Genomic DNA, 22,321 nt, shown 5'->3' on the forward strand with positions numbered 1-22,321 from the left:
TGAATAAAAGGATCTCAAAAGCTGAAAGCCTGGACTCTCAAGGTTTCATTCATTCAGCCAACACCCCAGGAGCCCCTCCTTTATGCAGACACTCGTCAGCACCAGGTGGGTGGGGGACACACAACAGGTAGTCCCTGCTCTGAGGGAGCCACCTGCCCAAGCCCAACTAGGCGCTCTAAACAACCTAAAATATAACATGGCGGCAGCGCAGTTGACATGCCTGCAGTTACTACAGTGAGGCCAAGGATCGGCCCATAAACGCGGCTTCCCTTCCGTAGAGTCCTTGTCGCCCCTGCCACCCCCTTTCCCTCAAACCCTGGTACTAGAGAAATGGAGGTCTACAGTGCTGGATTGAGAGCTCGCACTCCCAACAGAGAGGATGTCAGGGCACAGAGGAGCAAGGAGAGACCAAAGGAGGGAAGGCGAAGCCCAGACAGTCCAGGGACGTGGCCCGCGCAACCCCAAAGGCTCTGCAGCAGATGGGCGGGGACGGGAATCCGCTCGGTCCTCTGAACACGTCTCCACTCCACCTTGGCGCTACCCTCGACGTCGGACTAGAGGGTTCGCGCGGGTTCGTGGTGGCCCAGGTTTCGGGGGCGGGCTCTCCGCAAAGCCCCGCCCCCAGGGCCCGCCCCCGAGGCGCGCGAGCCCGTCCCGCGCGGCGCCAACCCTTTCCCGGGTCATCGCCCCTCCCCTCTTCCGGCCCGCGAGCCCCCAGCGCGCTACCTCAGGGCTGCGCTCGCCCGCTCGCTCGCGCTCGCCAGCCCGACGACGCGGGAGCCGCACGAGCCGGATCCCGCTCGCAGTGCTCCTCGCCGCCGAGCGGCGGCTCTCGCAGGCGGCGCCCTTGCTTCCCCGCCCGAAGACGGTCGGGTCCGCCGGATCTACGGCTCCAGAGCGGCGGCGGAGGCGGTGAGGAGGCCGGGCCGGGGGAGGCGGGCACGGTGGGACCGAGGGCAGGTTGGGGGGGAGGGTGGTCCGGGCGCCCCCGCGGCCACGTCGAAGGCTCGCTCAGGGAGTCGGGGAGGCGCGCGCCGGAGAGCCGGGCGGAGTGAGAGATCGGAGCGAGTTGCATCGGCTCCGGCTGGGCGCGAAGAAGGGGCTGGGGTCGGCGGGGACAGCGGGGGCGGCCGGCAGGGTTTCCGCGGGACCCTCGGCGGGATCGGGCCGCAGGAGACGCCGCCTGGAGGCAGCTGCCACGTTTCCTTACTTCCCCCTGGGGGTGGCGGCCGCCCCGCGCCTTCCCGCCCCCTGCCGCCGCCCCCTGCGCCCGCGCGGCGCCTGGAACCGGAGACCCGGGCTGTCCGAGGGTCGCGCCCGGGGGAGCCGGTCCTCGAACCAGGCCGCTCAGCGACCGGACCCGGAACGGGGGCGGCGCGCCCGCGGGCAGCCTGGGGAGGGGGCGCTCGCTGGCGGCGGCTGGCGCCCGGGGCCCTGGCCCCTGCGCTCGGGGGAAGCCGCGACCGCACAAGTTGGACGCGCTCGCAGGTCGCTCGGGGAGGAGCGGGCGGAGGTGTGTGGTGCCTACTCACCCCGCACTCGGAGAGCCGAGCGTGAGGGCTGAGCCGCAGCTTTCGCGGCTCGGAGCGTCCATCCCCCGGCCGGGCGGGGATCGCGGTCCCCCCGGCGTGCGGAGGCTGGTCCGGGGCGCCGCACCCCCGCCGCCAGGCGCCCGCGTCCTCAGCCTTGGGAACGTCTAGCAGGAGAGACACGGTTTCTAGAAACGGCCGCGATTCGCTTTTCTTACGAGGAAGGGGAAAGTACAAAGTTTTGAACTCCTGGAGCGCGGGGCTGGGCTTCCTTGCGGGCTCCGCGCACGCCCCGGTGAGCCGGGGAGCCTCCGGGACAAAGTACAACTTGCGGAGCAGCCTCCGCGGTGACGCCGTCCCGGGTGACGTCACTGTGCGATGTTTAAAATGGGAGCTTTGCGCCCTCGGGGTGGGTGGAGGACCGGCGGCCGCTCGCTCGCGGCGCCCGAGTTCTCGCGGCCCCTGCCTGCCTCCGGCTGCCGAACTCTCCGGCGTCTCACCTTTCGGCACTCCTGGGGGGGGGGGGGGATCCCTGCCTGCGGGGGGCGGGTTCAATTCTCGGCTATTCAAGCATCATTCCTTCAAACCCCAGAGAAGTAATTCCGTATGACTCATCTTGTGTTACAACCAACAGCAACCACTAAGTGCTTACTTCCTTCCTCTTCTTTTTGATACGAAACGGAGCAAAAATAAAAGGGAAAGCAAAACCCCAAACTCAAACACGTAGAGCACAGTTGGCAAACTTCATGGATGAGGAGAATGATCTAGTTACAGGTTCAGGACTTCTCTCGAGTGTGGTTCCCTGTTTTGTTTGGAGGTGTGGAGGCTAATGTAGTTCCATCACCAACTTTCATCCCAAACCATATGTGAAGTCGCAGCGGGTTTTCATTTGCATGCGAAGGTGGCTGTGTATACAGCTTTATCAAGTGGGAATGGCTCACGTTTTTTGAGGAGGAGGCTGCACGACAATTGTGGGAGGGCTGGGGTCGTGTGTGCCTGCACCCTGTGGCGTGCAGCCCGGTGCCTGGTAGCTGGCATTCCAGGATTCCGGGAGGGAGGTTGGGGTGTCTTCCCGTCCAGGATCAGGGCGGCTGTGGCTGCCAGCACACCTCTCAGATAACTGTATAGAATTTATTTCACAGTGAGATCCCTTGTTTGAATTTGCACGAGGAGTAAAGGAATCATGTTATGACAGAGACTTTTAAGAGCAGGTTTAAGAAAAGAAAAAGGAAACTAACAGAATCACCTTTATTTTTTGAATGTGTGAGAACATTCAAAAAAGGTTAGTTGGGTTTTATACTAAACATAGCAGAGGCTGTAAGTCTTTAATAATTGGCTTCCAGAAAGGTGATGTTGCTTAGTAAATGCAGCATCTGAATAACTCCAAGTTACTTCAGCCAAACGAATGAGCTCATCGCATAAAGACAGAATATACATCGAAACAATCCCAGGACATGGTTGTTTTGCCTTTATGGATTAATCAATGATAAATCAGATCTGCCATTTAAAGAATCCTCCTTGAAGTACTTCCAAAATGCAGCTAAATCTCTGATTATTTCTTTTAGTTTGATTTTCTATAGATGACCCTAAGTTTTCATTCTCTTTAAATATGTTCTCATAGAGCTACTCTTTCTTGTCATGTCTGTTCCTGAAAGAATGCTTACAGAGACTCTATACTGGAGTATAGCAGCTTTATGGAAATATAATTCACATGCCATATAATTCTTGGGTTTAAAATGTACAGTTCGTTGGTTTTAATATATTCATAAAGTTGAACAATCATTACCACAGTCAATTTTAGGATACGCTCATAACCTCAAAAAGAAACCCTGTACTAATTGACATCACTTCTCCTTTCTCTCTGTCCCTAGTGCCCTGCTAAGCCACTAATCTACTTTGTATCTGTATAGATCTACCTGTTCCAGACATTTAATATAAATGGAATTATGCAACTTTGTTCTTTTTGACTTGCTCCTTTCCCTTAGCATAATGTAATCAAGGTTCACCCAGTGTCATGGCGTATATCATTGTTTCATCCTTTTTGTTGCCCAGTAATATTCCATTGCACGTATATACCCCACACTTTATATGTCCACTCATCAGTAGATGGGCATTTGGGTTGTTTCTACTTTCTAGCTATTATGAATAATGCTGCTGTGGACATTTGTGTACAAGTTTTTGTGAGCATATGTTTTCATTTCTCTTGATTATGTAGCTAGGAGTAGAACTGCTGGGTCATATGGTAACCCTTTAACCTTTTTAGGAATGCCAAATTGTTTTCTATTGTGCCTCTACCATACTGAATTTTAAATTAACTTTTTTGTGTTTTAAAATTCAAATTATTTCACAGAATTTTAAACTTAAGTTATTGCAGCTAAATATTGACACATTTAGTAAGAACTATATACTGTAATGGTATTATAGTACTTCCGGAGTGATATCTCTGATTTTATTTTAACCAGTAGGAGCAATTTGTTGTGCTCTCTTTACTGAATTTCTTCCCAGATCTAAGTGGTAGGACTCTTAAATAGTATTTTATAAAGTCTTCGTGGCATAAATAGTGATTGTTCTCCACTCCAGATATGAGCCAATGAAACAAGATAAAATTGGAAGGAAGAAGGGGAGCTGTAAGGAGGGATATTTTGCAGAGCTTTATCTTCCAGTTTTTATATTTTGTTTTGAGAAAAATTACTTTATCTTTGCAGAGAAAATGAAGAACGAAATTGCTGCTGTTGTCTTCTTTTTCACAAGGCTAGTTCGAAAACATGATAAGTTGAAGAAAGAGGCAGTTGAGAGATTTGCCGAGAAGTTGACTCTGATACTTCAAGAAAAATATAAAAATCACTGGTATCCTGAAAAACCTTCAAAAGGACAGGCCTACAGGTAAAGGATTAGATTGGACAATTGGATTGGACTAAGTGAAGAGGCTGATGAGTTTCTGAAATGAGTATAAGACTGAAGGGGTCTAGTCCGTGCCTTCCATAATTTATCTGCAAAAGCAGAACTCTGGGGTGTCTTGGTATTTTTTTCCTTACTTATTTTAAAATACATGTATTTGTTGTTGGAATCCCCCTGCCTGGACTTGGGGAGCCAATACTTTAGGCTGATAGGAGTTAGTCTTCTTGTGGTTATAGTTTGGCTCCTAGTTGAATACATTCCTGTCTGTTATCACAGGTACTTGGGATTTTTCACAATTCTAGGGGTACACTAAAGCTATCACCCATGGGCATGGTAGGAGTTGAGGGAAATGGGTCTCCTTGAATCTAAAAGTAAATTACATGTTACATGTTTTACAAATAATAAAAATTCTATGGCAAATGGGAATTAAGATGATTAGATACCTAATACATTCTTTACACAGAATTAACTTTATTTATACTATGCATACATAATTCTTTATTGTAGAAGTCAGTACAACTATTTTGTAGGTGAAGACAGCTTAACTATGATTCACAACTGGTGAATATTAGCTCTGAGATTTGAACTCAGATATAACTGACCCTAAATTCTTGTCGGCTTTCTGTACAGCCCACTCTGAGAGGGAAGGTAATTCTCACTTGTTAGCTGTCTTGCATTCTGGTTTACAAGTTACATTTATAGCTTAAGGTAAAGAAGAACAGATGCCTGTGGAACATGTCCTAGCATGCTTACTCCCTGCTCTTGATGTTGACTGCCCAGGAACCTTGGTTGAGAAAGTTCTGCTAAACTCATTGGTCAAACTGGGCCCAATTTGTGGATGTGGCCACAAAAAAATTAAAGTGGAACATTTGTGGCTATCATGAGTACAGAAATTCTTTTATTTACGGATATTGTTACCCCGAAAGTTTTCTCCACAAACCAGCACTTCTGTGCTGTGATATAAAAAGGACCTCCTTTAGTCACTGAGCTCTTGCAAGTGCAAGACTATTCAAAGAATATACACGGTAGGTGAAGATACAATTTATTTATTTCTCATTTGTTAAAGGTTAGGTGAGTGTGTGTTCTATTGAAAAAAGAATCAAAGTAATGTTACTTTCCCTTCGTTTTTACCCAAGAGCTTTCTTGGTAAATTGGAAATAGGTGAGTTAAAGCAGAAATGTGGATATTCTATATAAAACAGTCTCAAGTTATTTCTTATCTTGTCACTCGATTCTCTTAATTTTTTCTGCACATCTTCATTACTGATAGAGTGAACAGCTTTTGTGAGTTAGAGCAGTTGAGGCTTTTACACGTATGGAATTGACATTGGATGACGGTATATGGAAATGCCAAGCCACTCTACTATTACTGAGAAAAGGAGACACTGTCAAGTAAATGCTTAAAGGTCACACAGTATATAATTTCATTTCCATTACTTCTAAAAACTTGAGGGAAAAAATGTTAGCCAAACAGGATTAAATTGGCATGTGATCAGAAGTATCATTATTAAGTCATTTTGAAGTTGTCTTTGAAGTAGAAAACAGACTTACTGCTAGGTCGTTAACTATTATAAAAATGAATCAATTACAGGATTAACCAGAGTTAGTATAGTCTTCAATCTATAGAGTAGGTTGGAAGTGTTCTTTTTTTCTAAAGTGTTTATAAATTAAAGTTGTTTCTCTGCAATATATACAAATAGATGCTTTTGGAGGGCAATTTGACATTATTAAGGTCTGTAAAAAATATCCATACTTTTGAATAGTTAAGTCTCCTAAAAATCCATTCTAGAAACTTAATCAGAAACGTAGACAAATATGTATAAATATGGATGCTTCTTACACTTCATAATTGCAAGAAAATTGGAAAGAACTAAACTATTTTTATGCAACATTTTAAAGATTTTATTTATTTTTAGAGAGAGGGAGAGAAACATCAATGTATGTTTGCCTGTTGTGTGCCCCCTACTGGGACCTGTCCCTGTAACCCAGGCATTTGTCCTGGCTGGGAATTGAACTGGCGACTCTCTGGTTCTCAGGCCTGCATTCAGTCTACTGAGCTATACCAGCTGGGGAGCAGTACATATTTTTAAGCGTAGAGCCTACATTAGTACATAGCAAAAACACATTAAGATTACCCTTAACTCCTTTTGATTCTAGGATGCGGGAACTTTTTTTTTTTTTTAATTCTCACCTGAGAATGTATTTATTGATTTTTAGAGAGGAAGGAAGGGAGGGGAGAGAGAGAAACGTCAATCAGTTCCCTCTCATACACATCCAGACTGGGAATTGAACCTGCAACCTTTTCTGATGTATGGGAGAACATTCCAACCAACTAAGCGACCTGGCCAGGGCCACATGGAACTTTTTTTTTAATGTATTTTTAGAGAGGGGGGAAAGGAGGAAGAGCGAGAGAAACATCGGTTGCCTCTCGTACACCCCCAACTGGGGACCTTTGCATTCACAGGCTGGCACCCAATCCACTGAGCCACACCAGCCAGGGCATTTTTGAATGAACATACACAGCATTAAAATGTATAACAGGCCCATCTTATAGAAAGGAACAAAGAGCATCATGCTTGCTGTAAAATAATTTTTTTTGCTCTGAATTTGCTAAATTGTTAATGATGTTAAGATAGGTATGGACAGAATAGGGTGTCATTGGAGTCTGATGGTCTATATTTGAACCCTGGATTCACCACTTTTTTAGCTTTGTGACTTTGGTCAAGTTACTAAAGTTCTCTTTGTTCTCTCTTTTAAAATGGGGAAAATAGTATCTAGGTCAGGATAATTAAGAAAATTGAAAGAGTTAACACATGCAAAGCATTTAGGAAATTCTCCATTGCACAGTAAACCTTTAGATAGAGTTGTTAATTACAGTTGACCCTTGAATAATAGGGGGGTTAGGAATGCTGACCCCTACACAGTCCAAAATCTGCGTATACTTTTTGACATTCCTCCCTAAATTTAAGTTGCCCTCAGTATCCCCAGAGGACTGGTTCCGGGATCTCCCTTGATACCAAAATCTGTAGATGTTCAAGTTCATTCTATAGAATGTGTCATAGGTAATTGCATACAGTTGGTCTGCTGCATCCATGAACTCTCAAAACCATGAATTGAGAATAGTGTATAGGTAGTTATTGAGAAAATTTGCATATAAATGGGTCAAGTAATTCAGACCCATGTTCAAGGGTCTACTGTATTTAAATGTGCACATTAGCTACTATTAAATGAGAGTATTTTTCACCATTTACAAGGAAAATATAAATCAACTAATAAAATAATTTAACTTGTAAAAACTTTAAATGGCACATTCTATTGATGTCATTATATTTATGGTATTATTACTATTTGTCATTTACATTGTGTTTTCCATACTGTAGACCTCTGGGTCTGAGAAAGGTGTGAAATGGTTTAATCTAAATACATCCAGTACTAGTTCTAGGGCTAGTACTAAAACCTGGGTTCTCTTGATTTCTTAGTTGTTGGCAATAAATAATTTTACTGTTAGTACTATTTCTCTGTATAAGTAGAATGCTCATTTTAACGTGTATTTTGCAGTTGTATTGGGAGCCATCTTTGAACATTCTCTCACTTATTTTGACAACTATTAAAAATAAAACTCTTGCATAACAGAATTTAAATGAAATAAGCCAGTAACACTTTGGATTATATTTTAATCTTAATAATTGTTCTGTGTCCTTGACTAATTCTAGTTTTTTAGAACAGTTACAGGTAAGACAAAGGATATCCTTCTTAACACTTACTTTATTATCAGGGATGTATAAGCAAGGTAATGACATCAAAATTTATCATAAGAATTTCCAAATATTATTGGAAACACTGGTTGAGGTCTTCTGTTGGAGGTTTTGTTATTTATGGACACTGCCTATGAAAACATTTACCTTCAGAGCTCTTAAGTAATTTCATATAACTTTCATACTCCTTGCTCATATAATGAACATGTTGAGTAGTTTCTAAGTAAAACGAAGTAGAATTCAGTTTTAATGATTTCGCTGGGCTCACACAGGTGCCCATTTCTTTTTACCAGCCTGGGTAGTCTTATTGATGCTGCCTCTGCCTTTAGTTCCCATTTATTATCTAAGATAGGTACACTCCTGAGTTCTCTGAAAGGGTTTTTTTTTTTTTTTTTTTTTCATTCATGTTGGCAAATACTAAAAGATGTAATGAGGCTTATGATCATGATTCAGTTAAAGCTGTTTATATGATTCCACTTTATTGTAGGTGCATTCGTGTTAATAAGTTTCAGAGAGTTGATCCTGACGTCTTGAAAGCCTGTGAGAACAGCTGCATCTTGTACAGTGACCTGGGCTTGCCAAAGGAACTCACTCTCTGGGTGGACCCATGTGAGGTGTGCTGTCGGTGAGTTTTTGAATTTGGTGGCTGAACTAATAACCGTACTGGAATTGAATTTATGAAATTCTTTTAGGTACTGTCTGCCTGTGTATCTTTATGGCCAGAAGTTGGTTGCTTGGCTTCCTGGGATGTGGATTTTGTAAAGTACTTTTCTTGAGGTGATAGGAAGGAACTGGTTACATTTCTATTTTATAGATAAAGAAACTAAAAAACTGATTGGACAGGGTTTTTCTAGAACTTTGTCAAGAAGTTTACTGTAGATCAAGAAATAAAATTGAGACACCTAGACTCCTGTAGGTCAGTTATTGTCTTCTTTCATTGGTGGTGCACTTGTCTTTCCCGTCTTCTGATTAGGAAAGAAGCTTATCTCAAATAATACTGGCTAATACATTTTAGTTGGTTTCTGTTTCTGTTTGTTTCTACTCTTGGCTTCCCTTTTTGATTTTTAAGTGACTGATTGATATTTTCATGGTTTTGTTTTTATAATGGAAATTATTTTTTGTCTCCTAATGAACAGAATTGTAACAGGTGAGTGGTAGATCTGAAATCCAATTGTATTCCACACATTCTAAAAATATTCTGTTGTGGGCCAGGCTTCTTAGTTATGGCATTTCTAAAAATGAAAGTGTCATTTGTCCTTCAGGTAGTTTACAATGTAATAAATTAGAAGAAAGAATAAGCAGATTACAGCAGAATGATTTGTGCTATAATAGGAATATGTACAAAATGCAGTGGTTGATGGCACAATGGAGAAAATTAGTGCTCTGCTGAATCAGAAAAGACAATTTGAGTAGGTGATTTGATACTTGAGCCGACTGGGGAAGGATGAGTTGCACTTGACTAGGTAACAAGGTGGGAAGGACCTTTCCATGCAGGAGGAACAGGATGAGCAGATGCTTGGAACCCCGAGTGAGTAATTCACTACAGTTCTTTCTTTAGGGTTATTTCTCTTTAATATTGAGGAACAATTCACCTGTTGACTGTAGTAGAGATGCTTTATGATGTAACCTTATGTATTAAGGTTGACCTGATCTCCAACAATGAAAGTGGAGGTGAAGACAGGTCAAAAAATGCGTGGTGGTTCTTTTCACTGAATTTTCTGGCCTGCCCTGAACTAAATAAGGACTCAACTGAGGCCAGGGTCACACTGGAGACTGACCACTGAATCATTAGCAGAAGACCTCAGTATACGAGAAATATAGCTATTGTATTAAATTGCTTGCGTTTTTATTAGGCCTGCACTTAGATCCTGGTGGACCCGTATTTAACACAGTTCTTTAAGTAGTTGTGTAGTTTTTCAACTAATACAAGATTGTAAGCAGCATTTGAAAGGGGGTTGCTCACAGTAGTCAAGCTACAAAAAAAACGGTCATAGTCTGACATAGAGGTGGGCCTGAAGAAGCTAAAGAGTTGGTACAAATGTGTTATTACACCGTCAGATAATGAATATTTAATACGGTGACCTTAAATCATTAGGGAAAAGTTTCTTTTCTATGTCCAAGGATGTTTAAGAAGTTGGGTAATTATACAAGCATTTTGGACATATTTATTTGAAATGTTTAAACCATGGCACCTGAAGATAAAAGCTTTAGTTATATGGACATTCTACTTAAGTGGGTACATTATTATGATGCCAGATAATGAAAAGTTATTGTGCTTTCATCTGTCTGGTTAATATAAGAAAATCTTTGTATTCAGTAGCTTTCTAATTTATTATATGTGATTAAAATTTTGCCAAATAGTGGCTAGATGTGATTTATTTTTTCATGGATAATAGAAAGCACCCTCAGAATGTGGGGCCCTTGTTCAGTGATAACAACCCCCAAAAGAAAGATGGTTAGCAATTCAGTAGAGGTGATACCATAAGTTAATAGAGGAGATTGAGATAGTGATTAGTTCTTTTGGAACAAACTAGAAAGAAATAACTGAAAATTAAAACAAATCTTATCTAGAAGTTAGTTATATAACAATACATATCTGAGTAAATAACTAACAATAACTAGAGACTTAACAAAGGTGAAAAAATTGAAATGCATTCTAAGATATAATATACTTCATAGTCTGAGTTACTACATCAGGATAAAAAATTGGAAGGGTGCAGACTGTTACATACTTAAAAAGGTTAGTGAAACATTTGAGAGGATACAGAATAGATAACACACCTTTCCAATAAGGAGAATTTGGCAGTTTTATTATCTACGCAACATATTTCTATAACTTTTTTTTTTAATTCTGTGATCCTTTCTTTTCCTGATAAAGAGTCTTAGATACTATTGGTTTGTTTCAAATTAACTAAATTGACCTTAACGTTTTAGTAGTGTATCATTGAAAAATGGAAAGTTTAAAAGTTGTTCACTACTAATTCTAAGGAATTAACTATACATTCTAATGTTACTGTAATACAGTAAAACAACTTTACTTAACATGAAGAGAGCACTCATACCAAAAAACTACAAAAGAAAAGATGTAGAACCCAATTGAACTTGCATGTCAAAGAAATCTGAGTTAATACAGCTGATCCTTCAATCATTAGATCTCTGCCCCTGATTTAGGTTTCTGCTTCTATAAAGGCAGGGATTTTTCTCAAATCCCCTGCCTTTGTTTTGCTTGAATTTTGACTCCATTAATGGACAAAATTGAAGGTAGGCCTAAGCCCATTGTTCATATTGACATTAACATATGAATTAACCTTTGATAGTATCATGATTTGCCTAGCCTTTAAATGCTGGAGAGGACAGAAGGGTAAATTTCCATTGCTTAAAAACCCTATGGTAAGTAAACTTGAAATTATAATACATGAATTCTGTGGTGTGAGGAACTTGCCCAAGTGTTCAGGCATCTGATACTAAGAAGAATAACCAGCAGAAGACCAGCCAGTATCCAACCAGCTCCAGTTTCCTTACACAGCAAATAGGAAACTGAGGCCTGAGGCCTGGAGAGACTAAATTACCCGCCTCTAGCCACAGCTAGTTAATGGCCCAGCCAGAACCAGAAACTTGTCCAGTGCTCTTACTGCCATCCCATAGCAACTCCTTTTTTGAAGGAAACTGAAAAGGAATAGAACAGGGAGTTACGCACCATATTCAGGTAGCATTTATGGCCCAATTCAATCTGTGCAAGTAGAAGATAGCACAGCTATATGGATACACAGAATTCACCTGTGAGACTACTCGATTTCTATTGTAAACTTTCCAAGGCTTTATTGCAGTTAGGCCATTTACTTTATTATAAATTGTCTTGATTCAGAAATAAGTTGAGACAAGTCATTTGAAATGAAGTTAAATTGATGTCAATTACAGTTAACTTTATTTTTATTGAAGTTGTATTTATGTTTTTTAAGCTTAGAATTACTTTTTGTAACTTTACATATTGTGTAAGAACTGCTTAACAGTTAATATCCTTTGTCCTAATATTTACTAGAAATTGTTTCATCTGTTTATGTTGTACAATCTATTTACATAAATTGTGGATTTTTCCTTTGGCCTCTGAATGAAAATGACTACTTTCACTGTTTACTATGCTATTTTCCCTTATTGCAGAAATTGTTTTCCTTTTTTTTAATAACCAACAGCCAAAGTTACATATTTTGACAATTATTTTTCTTAGATCAAGTCTTTAAAAGCATTTTGGAAGGATAAAAGGCTTGTTTGTTTTACTTTTTAAAAAAATTAAAATGAGAGGTGACTAGTTAGGCTAGGAATCACTATGAAGTATGCAGTATAGTTAAGCAAAACCCCTTTATTTCCTCAACCACCATTTTTTTTTTAACCTCAGCAGTTGCCTCAGTTCTTATTTTTGTCTGTGAATATAGGAAACACAGGTCCCTTTGTGTTCAATCATGATAAAAGTAAATGTCATAAGAAATATCTAATTGATTTGTGACTTGAATTATTAGGATCTGTATTACAGGGATCAGTTAAAATACATTAGAAGATTTTACTTTAATGGTACATATAAAATGTAATGAAAACAATGGGTTTGTTTTTGATGTTTTAAATAAGTGTTTAGGAGACAGTAGAAAAGAAAATTGAAAAAGAGAATAGAGTCGCTTTTATCTTAAGTTCAGTGGATCAGAAGTGGAAAACTGGCCTGCCTGCTGGCATGAAGCTAGGTTAGGATATTATATATGTAAGATCAAGTTGTAGGAGGATCCTTTCTTTGCTCTGGAACAGTGACATGTCCAGACCAGTTTAATTGTTTTTATGGACATTTCTTGTTTTGTTGATGGGACTTCAAGGTTTGTAACATTTTTTTTTTTTTAATTCTTAGGTACGGAGAAAAAAACAATGCTTTCATTGTTGCCAGCTTTGAAAATGAGGATGAGAACAAGGATGAAATCTCTAAGAAAGTTACCAGGGCCCTTGATAAGGTTACCTCTGATTATCATTCGGGATCCTCTTCTTCAGATGAAGAAACGACAAGTAAGGAAATGGAAGTGAAATCCAGTTCAGTGACTGCAACCCCAGGCCCCATGTACCAGGTAACCATGAAATAGCTTTATATTGAAGGTCCATGAGCAGAGCTTGCCAAGTCATTCATTCCCTGTTACCCAGGGTTTCTCTAATTTGACATTCTGGATTACAGTCCTTGTCTTTCCACACGAAAGTGTTCCTCTGAGATGTAACTAGGCACCCTGAGTTGCTTTATCAAAGGTCGGCTTTACTACTCAGTAAGTAAGATAAGTGTGTTTCAAAGAGTGTGTGGCAAAGAGAAAAATAAATGTGATAAAACATTCCTAATATTTTTTAAATCCTTACTATATTCAAATATAGCCGCTCATTTTTTGTAGTCTCTAGCCCTTCTAGTTCATACATTTGGGTTTAACTTTCTTGCTCTCTACTTTTCTGTTTTCTAAGAGAAATCTCACTAAATTATAATTTAGTTAATTTTCACTCAAGCCAAAACAGTATCTCCTTCGCTTTAACAGTTGAAGAGTTATGTAGCTACCATGCAAGCACTTACAGGATATGCTTGGTTATTTACTATTTATACCCCACATGCCAAAGAACATTTAGTATACTTAAAAATTCTTAGCAGTAGTTCTCAACCAAAAAGATATTTTAAAGTAAAAAATATTTAGAGAAATCTTTGAGTTGAGCCTTATTCTGTACTTGAACATTTTTCTAATCTTAAGCACAGCTGGCCCTTGAATGATATGGGTATGAACTACACAAGTCCACTTAATGTGGCTTTTTTTCGATAAATACCTGCACTGTTTTTAGTCCGAGATTGGGAGTTCAAGCATGTGGAGGGCCGACCATATGCATTAATCTATGCCATTTTATATAGAGGACTTGAGTATTTGCAGATTCTGATGTGTCTAGGGTCCTGGAACCAATCCCCTGCTGATACCAAGAGACAACTGGTTAAGCTTTTAGGGGAGTAAAAAGTTAATACATCAATATTTACGGGAGAGGGCAGTGTACCCAACGCCCATATTGTTCATGGGTCAACTGTATACTTTTAAATACACTTGTTTTTATTAATTTGGCCTTAATTAGACTCAATGAAACATACCAGGTTTACAGTAGAGTTGGGTTTGTGCTGAAATGAGAATTTAGACCTTAATAAGTAAGAAATAAGAGTTACCAGTTTTGAATATGAAAAACTAAACCTTTAAATTTAATATACATTTATATAGTGAGCATTCTCTCAATGTACCTTCATTTTTGATTTCTCCTTTTATTTTTCAGTTGCATTATCCTTCCTAAGCTTCAGAGGAAGATTAGTTCTAAAGACTATTGTATTTTATAGGTATATATGTATATTATAAGATAACACACGCACCTGCTTTTAAAAACATCAAACGGTAAAAGTGTAATAGTGACAAGTGTTTCCTCCACCTCCAACCACTAGTCCTGTGCCCTTACAGTAATTCCCAGTTATTTTTGTATTCTTTCTGGGAGATTTTGTATAAACTAAGTAACATTTTTAGGACCTTTGCCTTAAATATGATGGGCTTTTCTTTTTATCTTTGCATAATTTGTTATATATTGCAAATTACCATTGTTAAATTGCCTGGGATTCATTCAAATATGTCCGATTTTACCTCAGAATTTTGTTAGTTATTTAACAAAGCAAGAATATAAGTCCCAAATTGGACTGATTGCTGCTAATGTTTTACAATTAAATTGCCTTTTTTTAATATTTAGATTTTACTTTAAAATTAAATAGTATTTATTTTCCACCCACATTGAAAGACTGTTAGGATAAAATTACAACAGGAAATGAAAGTCTGTTGTGCTTTTTAAGTAAAACATTTCTTTTTGACATTATGTACACTAACAAAAAAATTTCATGACAGAAAAGCCTGGCATATGCCATTGTGTAGAAAGCTGGTACCATTTGTGTAGAAAGCTGGGCCAAATATAATTTTTTTTAAAGGAGAAGAAGAACCTAACGGGTATCTGACACCATACAGAAAATTTTTAATTTGGGATGGATCATCGACCTAAAAATAAAAGCTAAATCTCTTGGTGTTTTTGGAAGAAAATATATGGAGATTTCTGGTTGCTTCTGGGGGCTATGTTTGAGTTCATTTGTTTTCACTTATGCAGAAAACTGGTTGGTTGATCACATGTTTTTAACATACAGGGTGGGGCAAAAGGTTCACAGTTGTATGGAAAATAATACAATAATTTTTAAATAATACAAGAATAAACTCTGTGTATCATGTACTGAAAACTATAAACCTACTTTTGCCCCACCCTATATTTAGACTTGACCTTAGGAATGTCACTCTTCTGGTGAGTGGTTTTGTTTTTCTTTACTGAGGAATCTGAAAGTTCACCTGATTTTTACATAACACGTGACTATTTTTTTTTTTCTTTGAATTGACTTACTGTTTTCTCTTTCTTACAGATTTCAGAACTGATATTCCCACCTCTTCCAATTTGGCACCCTTTTCCCAGAAGAAAGCCAGGAATGTACCGAGGGAATGGCCATCAGAGTCACTACCCTCCTCCTGTTCCATTTGGTTATCCGAATCAGGGAAGGAAGAATAATAAACCATATCGTCCAATTCCAGTAACATGGGTGCCTCCTCCTGGAATGCATTGTGACCGGAATCACTGGATTAATCCTCACATGTTAGCACCTCATTAGCTGCTTTTGATTCTGTTCGTGTTGAGAGAAGGTAGAATAAGCCTGACTTACATATTAAAAGTTAAAAGTTCATACTCATAGTAGTAAAGTTAGATGGGTTAAACCATCAAACTTATTTTTATAGAGAAGTTATTGAGAATAATCTTTCTTAAAAAATATATGCACTTTAGATATATTGATATAGTTTGAGAAACTTTATTAAAGTTAGTCAAGTGCCTGAGTTTTTAATATTGGACTTGAGTATTTATATGTTGTGCATCAACTCTGTTGCATACAAGAACACTGTAGGAGTGGACGATCTGTTCTAGCACCTTTGAGCATTTACTTTGTGGAGAGTATGTAAGTTATTTATACACAGGGAAATATATTTTACGTTACTGTTTAGAAGAATTGTGTGAAATCATGTAGTTGCAAATAAAAAGTAGTTTGAGGCATGACAATGTGTGCTTCCGTTCTGTGCATTAAAAAAGGGAGAGCAAAGGGGATGTTTCACTTCACTGTTTAATTAAGCATTTAGCAAAGAAAAAAAGAAACATTTTCATTTTCCTTTAAAAAAATCAACTTTTTAAAAAACCATACTTTGTCCAAAGGCTACAGTATCAAAATATGTACATAAAAAGTCTAAACTTTGTTAGTAGCTCATTAAAAATACAAACATAAAACATCTTTCAAAATATTAAAATCACTGTACATTGAATTTTCCTAATCACGAATTTGGCCTGTACTAATTTGGTATGATTCTACTTATGTGCGTAATGCTGCTGCATAAAGCAGAAAAGTCCTATCGGCCACTCTAATTTCTGTGCCGTATGCTTTGCCCAACACGTTAAAGTCTACTAGAGGTCCAAAATAAAGGAAAATAGAACAGTGCTTGGATTCTTCAGTAGTCCTTCACATTTATACCACTGTAATGCCATCAGTCTTGTCAGTGTGCTCCAACTACAAAAAGAGAAAAGGAGGTATAAGAATTTGGTTCCCAAGGTAAATTTTAAAACACGAAGATCAATAATTTTTTCCATCCCCCATGTCTAAATTATTTAACTTAGAAAAAATCATTACTTGCTAATAAATCATTAGATGGCCTTGGCCATTTTAAATATTCCTGTTTTTTTCTGATAAGTTCTATTGAGGTGTAGGATACCAGAGAAGTACACAAATCATAAGGATATGTAGCTCAAAGATTTTAAAGTATGTGGAAATTAAGTTTGCAAAATCAATATTTTTAAACCTTAGATACTTTTCTTGTTTTAATGTTACAGTACTCTGATAAGACATACACAACTATTAACGTAATTCCAAACCATACCTACTTTTCCTCCAGAAATATAGGAGGTTGGCAGAAGTAGGTTTACAGTTGTGAGTACATGAAAGTATAATCATTGTATATACCATACAGCCAACTAAACCTACTTTGCCTACCCCTGTTAGTAGTAAATGCCTGTCCAGACTTGAGTTTACTTTTCTCAGGGTAATTAGCATCACCAGGCAGATCAGTTGTAGTTAAGTTTTCATTTTTAAAGCTTAACTGTACCCTTCTTGGAGAGAGTTTTATGTGATAATGGCAGCTTTGTGGTCAATTGTAAAGGTGACAGGTTTCAAGTATTTTTGTCATGGAGTTAGCATTTAGTTAGTTTGCTCATGTAATTAGAAGCTTGTTGGGAAAATCAGAAGTATACTACCATACTGTCAAAAAAAGTATTTTTGGCACACCCCTGGTAACCATACCTTTGCACGTAGGATACTGTAAAATCTCAAATCTCTGTGCTGCCAACTAAATGGCAGGGTGCCTAAGGGAAACTGCTAATTTTGAATTTGTATATTAGATGAACTTCCTGTAGAGAGAAATTTTATTGAGTCCACTCCCCACCTTGTCCTAAAATGAATTTGAAACAAAAGAAAGCTTTTATCAATATACTTTTTCCAATCCATTCCTAATGAAGACCATCTTTCTCACAGCACCTGGGTCTTCAAGTCAGTCTAGTAAGCATGGGATACAAAAGTTTCTCTAACTTTCAGTAGTAGATGGGACTAAGTTGTAAGATGTCTGAAGTTTCTCTTACATGACTAGGACTGTTCTGACGAAGACAAAATGTGGCTGCATAACAGCTTGAAAGCCTTATCAGGCTGTTTTAAACAGGAGTGGTTTGTGAGTGAATGATAGATAATTGTCTTCTTTCTTTTTATTTTGTATTTGTAGTTGTAACTGCAAAGTTCTAAATTTAGAGCTTTAAACTTGGACATAGAAATTTTTAAAAACTCTTGGTAAATTTTATTACATTACTAAGTACAATACTTCTGGCTTTTTAGTGTAATATTTGTCTCAAAGTATTTAACTTTTCAGCAAACTTCTATGATTTCAATCTAATAAAGCATTCATGTTGACTTTCTACTCAGCTAACCCTGTTAAAATAATTTAATGATTTGAAAGAGGGAAAAACACAAACACATACGATGTGATGATGTGCATTTACCTTGCCAGGGTAGCCATTCTACAGGTAAAACTATTTAAATATTTTAGTACTATGTGCCAGTAACTTGTTTACTGCACATAATCATCCCATGAGGTAGGTATCAGTATTATTTCAGTTGAGATAAGGACTTCCAGTTAAAAACACCTAGAGTCGCAGAAAGCTAAGAAAGAAAGCCCTAACTTAAAACCAAGCTGTACTTTGTAAAGCCCATGCTCTCGTGCCTTTATTCATTCCATTACTTAGAAAATCTACCACCTCTTGAAACTTGTCAGAATGTTCGACATCAAGCCAGATTTGAATAGAAAGGGAAGAAATGCAAAGATTTTATTAAGCAAGTGAGAAAGCAAAATAATAAAATACCTATTGATTAATGACTAATAGTCTTGACAAAGTTCCTTTTTACACACTATTGAGATATTTCTGGAAAGGCATTGACTAGTAACTTGATAGTCATTTTATTTGCTTGAACTAAATCAATGGGTGAGAGAAATTACAACCCGATTGAGATGACAAAGCTGTACCATTGGTCAAGGGGAACGATCACAGAGAATTTTAGTGGTATTAGTAAGGCTCAAGTTTATCACTAGCTTTAACTCCTTTTTTTCTTAGTTATCTGTGATTTAACGTAGTGTACAATGTTCTCATATATTCTCTAGAGTTTGTATTCCAGCTGTGCGGTAGTAACGCTGGGGCTCTAAGGGGGAACAACATCCCTGCGTTACAGGTGGAGCTTTATGGCATCAACTCTACTCGAAAGTTGTCACAAGCACGAGTTGTGGAGGAGGCTCTACACTCCTGTTCAAAACGTGCACACTTTATTCACTGCAGAAAGCATCTCCTGCTTCCCAATTTAATAGCATTAGGCACCTTCCAGGTTCCTTTGCTCTTTCACATACAATTTAAAAGGGAGTACATCTAACCCTTAAAGCAAATTCAGCATTAGGACTTGTAGTGGATATACGACTGCTTAGGGTGCCTTGCTTACTCCTTAAAGCACACGAACAGCAAAAAAATGCTGAATTTTATTTCTACCCTCAAAAAAGGAAGAGCTTATTACAGTAATGGCCTTCGTAAGTATGGAAACCTTGGGAGCCTTGGTTTAATTTCACAGGACTCAAAAATACTAAGTATTATGACAGACATCCATAGCTTGGCTTATGGATGTTTTAAAATACATATTGCATATATTAATGCATATACAATCTATATTAAACCTATAGGGAATATAGGTGGCGAGCATTTCTAACCAGACTAGAAATGTAATGGATAACTTGAGTATACAATTTAGTGTCATGATTGATAAGAATGAACTTCACTAGTAATTAAAGCAGATTTATTTTGGCAATCATAAGATCAGAAATGCCCAATGTTGATGAAAGTGCATGGGGAAACATTCTAATACAGTATTAGTACAGGTTTAAAGGAGAATAACTTTTCTGAAGGGCAGTTAAAATGTAATTGCATATATCTTTTGACCAACCAACTGTACTTCTGGAAATTCATCTACAGAATCCCTCAAACAAGGAGGCCATTGTCTAAATAAAAGTTTTCATTGCACTTTTACCTAGATAATGGCAAAAATAACAAAAACTCGAGTAGCCACCAATGGATGAACAGTTAAAATATGAACATCTATTCCAAAACACACCGGAAAATATGTAGTCACAAAAGATGAATTTGTGATAACATGGAATAAAATGTTGCAAGTTGGAGAAATATTGCAAGTAGAGAAATAAAAATACTATGTCTAGGGTGGTACCAACATTGGAAAAATAAATTCCAAATTGTTAAAAGAAGTGTTCTCAGAGGCAGGGGAAGACGGGCAGATACAGAGAACTGTACTTGCCTACACTGTGCATTTCGGTCTAGGTTTTTATACTAAGCATTATTATTTTTATACTGAGAATTATTATAACTGGAAGAGTAAAAAGAAACATCGTTAAAAGCACTTAAGACATGTTTGGTGGATTTAATTTTATTAAATACTATACAGCACTGATAACCAAATTGCATGTGTGTTTTGAGGGCAATCTGTTATATTTCTGAATTAAATGGTTGCAGTGTGGTTTCCTTTTATTGTTGATCATACTCTGTCTACAAGAAAATATTTCAAAATAATAAATGCTTGTAATAGAGTGGTAGTGTTCCCAATTATGTACATGATTTCATGATAAAAAATTTAAAATAGTACTTTGTGGGAGATAAATTCCTATTATTATTAAGAAAGAGTATTGAATACTTAAAAATAAACAGAAAGGTATGAGTCTGATAGAGGAGAAAAACTTATAAAAATTTGCCAAAAGAAAAAAAAACTGACTAGAAGAATGTACCATATTTCTAAATTGACTCAATATAAAGACATTACTTTCTAAATTAATGTGTAAAGTCAACATAAATCATAATTAATATTCCAATGAAATTTTAATGGAAGTCAAAAATTTGATTTAAGTTTACATGGAAGAATAATTCTCAAGAATAACCAAGAATTTTTTTTTTTAAAGAACAGTGGACAGGGACTGTCTTTCCTTTTAATTTATAAATATATAGTCTAAAGTATAACCTAGGGGTGAACTAATACACTAATAATAGAATTGCAAGTACAGAACCATAAATATTTATACAATCATGTGCCATGTGCCACTTAATAAGGGGGGATATGTTCTGAGAAATTATCATTAGGTTATTCTGTCCTGTGAATATTATAGAGTATGCTCACACAAACCTAGATAATCTAGCCTACTAAACTCCTAGGCTATACGTTATGTCACTGTTGTATATGTGGTATGTCGTTGACAGAAACATTAGGCAATTCATAACTATATATAAAAGTTTAATGTATGTGCATGTGTGTATATTTCCAAATTGAAAATATTCACTAATAAAAAATTAGTAGTAAGCTAAATATTTTGTTGTGAATTTTTAACTTAAATTCCTACTTCAAACCATAAAAGTTCCAGATAGATTAAAGATAAAATGTAAATTATGAAACTATAAAAGTACAGAAGAAATACATGAGATATTCACAAGCTTTAGCTTAGGAAAATATTCCCTGTGATGACAGAAAGATTGCTGCTTTGGAATTGAAAATAATAGTTGAACTGCATATCAAAAGACATCATAAATTAAGTTAAAAAAACAAACTTCCAAAGGGGGAGAAAATTTCCAAAAAATGTTTAAAAGTTAATTAACATTCTTAATATACTAAAACCTTCTACATGTACTTATTTAGCAGAACCAAATATAAAGAATTACAAATGGCTAAAATCAGAAGATGTGCTAATGGCACACTAATGACAGGGGAAATCAAAGCTGAAACCATGAAGTACCATTTTTCACCTAACCAACTGAAACATTACAAAGACTGTGGTTTGCCTTCTTTGTCGAAGGCAATTTGACAATGTCAAAAAAATTTTAATGTGTATATTCTCTTGTCCAGTAACTCAAATTCTGTACACCCAGAAGATAACCTATGGACTTTTGCAAATGTATAAATATCAATGTACAATTGATGCAGAACTATTTGCCATAATAAAAGATTATAATTCATACTGTGTAAGAGCACATGGCCAATACAAGAATAATCTGTGACTACTGATGTGCAAAATTGCCCACCATATTGTGGGAAAGGTGAAAATCGATGCAAAAAAATGAGGATAGTAACAGAATTTAACAGGTTTATCATTGAAACTGAGTCTTGGAGTATTACTGGAAGTTGCCCCAAGTGATAGGAACTTCAAACCCAGGCAGTGTGACTCCAAGGCACCTGCTTTTAGGAGCCAGAGAACTGGAGTTACGGTTCCAGTCCTCTATCACTAACAAGGGGAATTATGGTTCCCCTTAAATTGTTAATGTAGTGTTTTTCTGTTTTCTTTTTCTACTTGGAAAGCAATAGAATAGATATTTTGGTATTTTCTTGGTTTAAACAGGATTTCAATGAGAAGAAACA

At 38.0% G+C, this 22,321-nt stretch overlaps 2 protein-coding genes and 1 long non-coding RNA gene across 4 annotated transcripts in view; 1 reads left to right on the top strand and 2 right to left on the bottom strand.

Moving 5' to 3' along the window:
• Positions 1-1,839, bottom strand: part of LOC123479673 (uncharacterized) — a 33,195-nt gene extending 31,356 nt beyond the window's left edge. For both annotated transcript variants that reach the window (XR_008426102.2, XR_008426101.2), the window contains exon 1: positions 1,533-1,839. This is a non-coding gene — a long non-coding RNA (uncharacterized lncRNA). The remainder of the gene's footprint in view (positions 1-1,532) is intronic.
• Positions 698-16,338, top strand: BTG3 (BTG anti-proliferation factor 3). Its single transcript, XM_053918016.1, has 5 exons — positions 698-912; positions 4,235-4,412; positions 8,669-8,806; positions 13,070-13,280; positions 15,662-16,338. Exons 2-5 carry the CDS (start codon positions 4,240-4,242, stop codon positions 15,902-15,904), a joined length of 765 nt encoding a protein of 254 aa, XP_053773991.1. The 5' UTR covers positions 698-912; positions 4,235-4,239; the 3' UTR covers positions 15,905-16,338.
• A 142-nt stretch (positions 16,339-16,480) lies between these two features.
• The window catches only part of CXADR (CXADR Ig-like cell adhesion molecule), a 52,000-nt gene continuing 46,159 nt past the window's right edge, over positions 16,481-22,321 (bottom strand). The window contains exon 8 of the mRNA XM_024562755.3: positions 16,481-16,843. Coding sequence (XP_024418523.2) covers positions 16,802-16,843 — 42 coding nt within the window. The 3' untranslated portion in view covers positions 16,481-16,801. The remainder of the gene's footprint in view (positions 16,844-22,321) is intronic.

This window comes from Desmodus rotundus, chromosome 2 (assembly GCF_022682495.2).
Source record: "Desmodus rotundus isolate HL8 chromosome 2, HLdesRot8A.1, whole genome shotgun sequence".
Lineage (NCBI taxonomy): Eukaryota > Metazoa > Chordata > Mammalia > Chiroptera > Phyllostomidae > Desmodus > Desmodus rotundus.

Excerpts from the sequence above, each read along its gene's own strand:
- BTG3 (XM_053918016.1), top strand. The coding sequence starts at position 4,240 with ATGAAGAACGAAATTGCTGCTGTTGTCTTCTTTTTCACAAGGCTAGTT. Across the intron at positions 4,413-8,668 it reads TCAAAAGGACAGGCCTACAG|GTGCATTCGTGTTAATAAGT; the intron begins GTAAAGGATTAG and ends ACTTTATTGTAG. Across the intron at positions 13,281-15,661 it reads CCCCAGGCCCCATGTACCAG|ATTTCAGAACTGATATTCCC; the intron begins GTAACCATGAAA and ends TCTTTCTTACAG.